This window comes from Octopus bimaculoides, chromosome 17, assembly GCF_001194135.2.
Source record: "Octopus bimaculoides isolate UCB-OBI-ISO-001 chromosome 17, ASM119413v2, whole genome shotgun sequence".
Lineage (NCBI taxonomy): Eukaryota > Metazoa > Mollusca > Cephalopoda > Octopoda > Octopodidae > Octopus > Octopus bimaculoides.
The window spans coordinates 46,070,019-46,077,883 of record NC_068997.1 but is presented as its reverse complement, the minus strand read 5'-3'; the positions used below and the strand labels follow the sequence as shown (position 1 = coordinate 46,077,883).

The 7,865-nt window shown below is 36.5% G+C and overlaps 1 protein-coding gene across 2 annotated transcripts in view; it reads left to right on the top strand.

The window, feature by feature from the left end:
* LOC106879424 (SAFB-like transcription modulator) overlaps positions 1–7,865 on the top strand; it is a 63,492-nt gene that overhangs the window by 49,605 nt on the left and 6,022 nt on the right. For both annotated transcript variants that reach the window (XR_008265790.1, XM_052973927.1), the window contains exons 4-7: positions 2,973–3,027; positions 4,573–4,604; positions 5,129–5,365; positions 5,693–5,726. Coding sequence is in view for 1 of the 2 variants with exons in the window: in XM_052973927.1 (XP_052829887.1) it covers positions 2,973–3,027; positions 4,573–4,604; positions 5,129–5,365; positions 5,693–5,726 (358 nt within the window). In the remaining variant the exon portion in view is untranslated. The remainder of the gene's footprint in view (positions 1–2,972; positions 3,028–4,572; positions 4,605–5,128; positions 5,366–5,692; positions 5,727–7,865) is intronic.

The window sequence follows — 7,865 nt, the reverse complement described above, 5'->3', positions numbered from 1 at the left end:
TTTTTTTTTTTTTTTTTTTTTTTTTTTTCAGTTTTTTCAGATTTTTTTTCTTTTGTGAAATACGTGAAAAAATACGGAGATTATGATACTGAAAAAAAAAAAAATTGGCGATCGCCAAAAAATTTCAATTTAAAAAAGGAAAAATTACCCCTCCCCTCGCGAATCTATTGCATATACAGGATGTTTATAAACACTTTCGGTCCTTGCGCACGCGTAGGGTTTTTGCCAACCCGCGCATTAAATATGCCGTCAAGCAGTCTCTCCAGATGCTAGAAGTAACAGCCAAGTCTCCAACAAACACTTTTTGACACACACGTACATACTTTGTAGGCATTCCTACACAAGTGTACCCCCTCGACTTTGTTTCCTGGTAACTTTCAGAAAAATGGATATTTTTTTTTATAAAACATACACATACGGGTAAATTTACCCGCTGCAGAAAAAGTGGAAATGGGTAAGGTGACGGTCCGTCATGTTTGCCGCATATGGATGGGGACAGCTGCATAAAGAAGTTCTGATCTGTGGAATGGGTAGACTCAGGAAGATGGACGAAGTGGTGAGAAAGGATCTTCAGATTTTGAGCCTTGGCTGAGAAGATGACAAGGGACTAAGACTTCTGGTAATTTGCTGTGCTTGAGAAGAGACATCAAGCTAAGTGGCCATCCATACATACAGGCATGTCCTTTATGGCCATTGCCCCCCAACTTCCCCTCACGCATACACATATGACGGTCGGCTGAAAAGTCCATAGGCTGACCAAGATACTCTCATGGTATACGACCAAGTGAGGTTTCTTTGCAACATAGTCTCCCTTGTGGTTCACACACTTCCATTGTTGTCGCAGTACTTGAATCCCATTGGTGAAGAGACTTTCATCCTGTCCCTTCAGGAAGTCATCAACAGCACATATGGCATCATCATCACTGCAATCCAAGATCCCAGATGTTTTTTTTTTCCATTTTGGGGTACAGATGATAAGTCAGATGGGACCATATCAGGAGAATAGGAAGGATGATCAACCAGTTCATGCACAGCAGCCATTGAAACCACGGATTTATGTGCTAGAGCATTGTCTTGATGAAACAAGACTCCTTTCGTCAGTTTTGCTGGACGTTTGGTCTTGATGGCTTTTCAATACTGCCTCAGCAAGTAGGCATAATACTCTCCATTGTGGACCTTTTTGAAGATATTCAATAAACACAATTGTTTTTTGCATCCCCCAAAACGGAGGTCATCACCTTCCCTGCAGATGAAATGACTTTGGCTTTATTTGGAGCAGGTGGGAATAGGTGTTTCCATTGAATGGATTGTCTCTTTGTTTCTAGCTGAAAGTGATGAAGCCAATACTCATTCTGGGTTAGGAAATGTTCAAAGAAACGAGCTAGTTCTGCTTTAATGTCAGATTTTCCTGTGATGTGATCAGCCTGGTGTGCTTTTGATCAGGTAATAGAAAATGTGGCACCCACTGAGTAGTAGAAACCACTGTCATGCCAAGTCCATCGTAGCGTTACTCAAGACACAGGAAGAAAGAGTGAGAGAAAGTTGGGGCGAAAGAGTACAACTTTTTGCCAAAGCAGCTAGAGGCAAATTTTGCCTGAGGACACAAACACATGTATTAATATTCCCCTTAAAATTCATGGATTTTACAAATCATATTTTTTGTAATATCCTATGGATTAGGAATACAAATATCATCATCATCATCATCATCGTTTAACGTCCGCTTTCCATGCTAGCATGGGTTGGATGATTTGACTGAGGACTGGTGAAACCGGATGGCAACACCAGCCTCCAATCTGATTTGGCAGAGTTTCTACAGCTGGATGCCCTTCCCAACGCCAACCACTCAGAGAGTGTAGTGGGTGCTTTTACGTGTCACCCGCACGAAGGCCAGTCAGGCGGTACTGGCAATGGCCACGCTCAAAATGGTGTATTTTATGTGCCACCCACACAAGAGCCAGTCCAGGGGCACTGGCAACGATCTCGCTCAAAAATCCTATGAAGGCCAGTCAGGCGGTACTGGCAACGGCCACGCTCAAAATGGTGTATTTTATGTGCCACCCGCACAAGAGCCAGTCCAGGGGCACTGGCACAATCTCGCTCAAAACTCTTACGAAGGCCAGTCAGGCGGTACTGGCAACGGCCACGCTCAAAATGGTGTATTTTATGTGCCACCTGCACAAGAGCCAGTCCAGGGGCACTGGCAAATATATATGTGTGTATATATATCCATCCATGCAACTATCCACCTGTCTGCTTAAGTTCTAAATATTAAAGAAAATGTTAAGATTCCATTATGTGTAGGTGTATTGTTAATTACATACCTGATGTGATATTCATTTTCATTCCTCTTAGCCACATGTTCTTGTTATTTTTCAGAACATCCAGCTGCTTTGGCAAAAATTGAGGTGAGAGTTTGTCTTTTTTGAAAATTTCTTTCTAACAGTTTTTTTTTTTTTTCCCACTTGTAATTATCTCAACTCAGTCTTGCTTAATAATTTCACTAAATTACATAAAATACCACTGAAAAATTTTGACCCATTCTCATCCCATGTTGTTTCACAACCAGTGTTAGTTTGTTTACAACCCCATAACTTTACAGTTTGGCAAATCACTCCAATACAATTAGTACAAGACTTAAAAATGTAAATACTAGGGGAAATTTGTTCAATTAAACCCATGGCTGAAATAAGTAAATATTAAAAGGCAGTTAATTGTATTAATCTGATTTGGAATAGAATTCACAGATGTTTTCTATCAGCATTTTTCTGAGAATACGTTCATTTCCTTCCTACATCAATTCCCTCTCTCTCTCACACACATCTCATTCTAATTATATACAACAAATTATATATAATTACATAACAAATTATTTAATGTGTCACTTTCTCTAGACATTTTAACAGCCATACAGAATGTCATGTGTATGTGGACTTTTTTATTTGGTTAACTTGATATTTTGACAATTTTAGGCTTTCTGTGAAGAGAAATATCTGGAAGAAAATCAATCTACTGAAGATATTATTAGTAAGTATCAGAATTATATAACTAATGATACAGATTTTGTATATGCATTTATGTGTGTTAAGACTGTGTGTGTATGTATATATTGAGTTGTCTGTGTTTCAAATTTTATTGTTGACTGATCACCTCTCTTTCTGCCTCTACTTATTGCTTTCTCTCCTTTTCTGAGCTACATCTTAAGACTGCCGTACTTCATCTTTAATACCTCCTTGTATCTGCTATCATTTACATACCATCTCATATCAGCTGTTGATGGCTTCCCCACACCTTTGTCTCCCATTCACTATAGCCATCGCTACATACTTCTGACATTCATCTCTGTAACTGTATATCCCCACTTTGTCAATCTGTTTCTCTCACTCAAGCCCCTCTCTCAATATCGTCTTATTTTCTAGTCTATCTACAGGTTTATTATACTGCTGCTTTCCACCCTTCTTGTACTGCCACTTGTCACCTCTTCCTTCTTGAGCCATTCCTTTTCTTCTGATACACATATTGACCATCAACCACACCTCCAGCATTGTTCCTTCATTACATCCACCTCACCCCCTTCTCTAACCATCTGTTATTACTCTCATTTCTCATTCTGATAAACATACCCACCCATCTGTCCTCACCTGCTGTCCATATTCTCTCCTATACTCACCTTGTTTTATCTTGAGAGTACTCTCTGACTCTTTGTCACTACCATCACTGTCTTTCCACTTACTCCCACCCACCCTTACATAATGTGGGGTAGCCATGTATTTTCTTTATAAGACACTTGTGCCTGTCTCACTATCATTCCTCTCAACACCTGGCATAACTTCCAACTCTACTACAATCCTGTTCAATGCTGGGTTCTTTTCCTTTGTCTTGCAAATTACTTGGTAACCTGCCTAGCGTTGGTGTCATGGAAAAAGCTCTGTAAAGTGGTTGGCATTTGGAAGGGTGTCCAAGATGTAGGAACCATGTCAAGGCTGACATTGTAGCTTGACACAGTTGGCTCTGTTGGATCCTGTCCAACTGTTCAACCTATGCCAACATCAGAGATGGATGTTAATTGGTGATGACACTGACGATGATTCTTGTAAGAATGTTATTGGTAACACTGGGAGATGTATCAATCATGATAATTTTAGACTGTAAATAAATTAGATATGTCGTTCTCCTTACCAAACTATTTTGTTTCTGTCTACTGAGCTGACAAGTTCCATTCCCAGTTGACAGTAATATATCTTATGGGCAAGAAGTGCATTAAAGCTCTTCCTGCCAGTGTTAATGTGATAATTGGATATAAAACAGCAACTTGTTTCATGTACTTATAACTAGTTGATATATAATACAATGTTCTTGTATTCAGGTTTGTCTCACTGAATTTTAGACTGGTCATATGCATGTAACAGCATTATGTAATGTAATGTGATTAATTCACTGTTATGTCATACACAGCTGTGTGTAACTGTTTTTGTGCCTCTGTTCAGATGTGTTTAATACAAGGGTGTGTGTAACTGAATAATGTATAATCCTGAAATTACTGATGTGGTGTTGAAATATTTTTATTTCCAGAAAACGAACATACTACAATCAACATGGATGAGGTTGGTGAATTTTATCATATTTTTGTGGATTAATTCTGTTTTGTATGTATTTTCCAATTATCACTGTTTAGCATACTATTTTTTGGGTGACGTTTGCCAGTTGTTATTTTGAAAAGAAATCCGTAACTGGTTATTTGTTATTAAAATATTCATTCATTCATACTCTAACTGTGATATGTTCAGTTGGTTTACTCTGTTGTTAGAATTTAAATGTCAATTTGATGGGGCTATCCATGAAAAAACCCATTAAACTACACAAATTTATTCTGGTTATTAATAACAATAGAATCTCATAACTGAGAAGAGCTTTACTCGTCTCACAACAATGGTCACTGTGAATCTCAAAGAAGTACTATTATTCTATAATAATACTATAAAAATCATTATAGTAAAAATGGAATACAGCAATAATTTAAGCATTCAATAAGAATAAGGTACTAATGGATATTACAGTGAGCAAAGGATAAATATAGGATGATTCAATGTTGAGGGGTAACAGAAACCTGTTTTATTTTAATTTTCAGAAAGAATCAGAGACGTCTAATGTGGCATTAACAGATGTCTTCTTAAACACCACCAATCCAGATGGGTATTCTTTGATCCCTGACAAAACTTCTGTGGGAGACCTTACAGAGGATCGACTGCTTTCGAGTGATACCAAACCATCAGATATGTTGACAGATAATACCTTTGATAAAGACCAGTTTGAAGAACTACCTATCTCTTTAGATACGGACAAAGACACTTGTACTGTTCTGCAGGTAACGAACATTTACTACAGCTATTATATTGTTCTACTAACTAAATTACACTACTTGATAATTAGTTTTGGATTTGACATTTTTAATTTAATAATATGTATGAAAATAATTTTTGGTTGGGTCTGGTGGTTACTTACATTTAACAGAGTTAACCAGTTATAAATTTCACTAACTTTTGAAACAGAAAGCCATTTGAGATCTAAATATCTTCATACATTTACACAATTCCATCAAATATAAAGATAAGCAATGGAATACGACTGTATGTATCTTGTTTCATCATTTGTTACTGTTTAGTCATGTCAGGTGTTTTCTTTGCTTTTTTAGGAAGGACCTGATGAAACAATAATGGATACCACAGGTATGTCATTCATATGCATTAAATTTCCTAAATATTATCATGTTGTATACTTTGGTTGACCTTATTCAAACTGTTGAGCCATTCTCCACTTTTCAGTGAAAGTAACACAACACCACTAAATACATTCATACAAACTGATTTTTGCCAATAATATATATAGAGATCATATAAACTTCTAGTTTAGAATTAACTATATTGGTTCAATATATGATAGTCAACTACTACCATAAAAACCCATGTAAATTGCGCATTTGTGATTTTCAGGATAAAATCTGTTAAAAAAAGCTTCTACTTACGTAAAATTTGCACCCAAAAGTTTTCAGAATTGCCAATATAGCGAGGGGAAAAAGGTTTTCAAGTTAGTTGTATTTAGCATAATTTCACTTAGTTATGATTAGATTTTATTAAATTTTCATCAAATAAAAATAATTTCTGTTTAATAGGTATCACATTGAAAGCTATTGAATTACAAATTATTTGTGTTGTTTATAATAAACTTTATTTTGCATTTCTTGCCCACAAGAGATTATGTCCGATCTTTAGCATACTGCTGTAGGTCTTCTCAAATGACAATCACAAGAAAAGTTGTTGATAAGAATTACCGACAATAACAAAGCTGATAAATATGCAAAGGTGTTGCAAATTAAGTTTAATTACCAATAAACATCTACTTGGATGACACTTTGTTCAACCAACAGAGGAAGGTAACCGATCGAACTGATTATGTAAACAGAATTCTTTTCCACCTATTCTTGTCGGAACCTTTGATACGGAGTATAGAAATTTTAATCTCTTTCACACTTACAAAATGTCAAGCAAACTTAAAACTTTCTCATTACCGTTATTGTCAGTATGGGCAGAACTTACCATTTACTGCAAAGGAGAAATTAAATGTGTTGAATATCCATTTGAACGTGGCAATAGAGCCAATGTTCAAAATTGGTGTAAACAGTATGACAAACTTAAAACTGCTGAGTAATAAACAGACAAAAATAAAAACATCAAGATTATCCATATCATTATATATGTCAATGGTGCTTCCTTGCGATAGGTAGAAACTCCAAGCAATGTAAAATATGGCCTGGACTGTGTTTACCCAGCATGAACATCAGACTTCAAAAAGTAGTCAACCATTTGATGGTTTTAGTAAATTTATACAGAAAAAGTAAGCATTATACTGTCCAGCATAACTAAAAGTCAATTTCATATTTAAACTGTAATTTTTTGTAAAACCTTTATTGACATTAAATGAGTCAACTTCCGGTGTGAATGTTTACATTTTGTACGTCTTTTTGCAACAAAGACACGGTTATATGTTTTGTACAGGTATATATGTGCGGTGTGTATGTCTACACCTACATATATATATGTATGTATGTGTGTATATAGATATAGATATATATGTATGTATGTACATGTGATATGTTTATACATTTTATCTTTTGTACATATGTGTGTTTTAAAACTTTACTGTGGTTTAGTCAGAGGAGGCTGCACCAATGGCATTTGTAAGACATTATAGGCTGGTAGAGGTAAAAGGAGATAGAAACTATGAATCCAGAGTTGCTGCTAACTCCTACTTGATCCCTTAATTCACGCAGTTGGAATTGGTTGTGTGTGTGGTTGCTTGAAACAGGATGTCCTCCTCAGGCTGGATTTCGCTGGATGACCATTCCCTCTGTACCTCTTAACAAACTATAACACTATGCAATGGATGCTGCAATCCGAAGCAGCGCAACAGGATATTGCGTTGTACAGAAATCTTGTTTTCAATGATTTCAATAATTATATATACTGGCTATGCCAGGTGTTAGTGAACACAAATTTAGCAGAGCATAAATGGAAAACAACCTAACAGTTTTACAAGGCATTATACCAAATTTTAACTTTCTCATTTCTCTTTCAGACAAATCAACAAGTCAGATTCCTATGCTGTGCTTGTTTCCCTAGCCACCAACCCCAGTGACTTGGAGACTGACAGCTTTTTAAATTTGGCTAACCCCTTCATGTTTAAGATCAGGAAAGAGCTAGAGACCACTGGCAAAGATGTATGAGATGTTTTCAGTAGCCTGGCCTCATCAGGATGGCTCTGTTCATCCAGCAAGTCCAGGACATGAACACCAGTGATTCCTAGTCAGT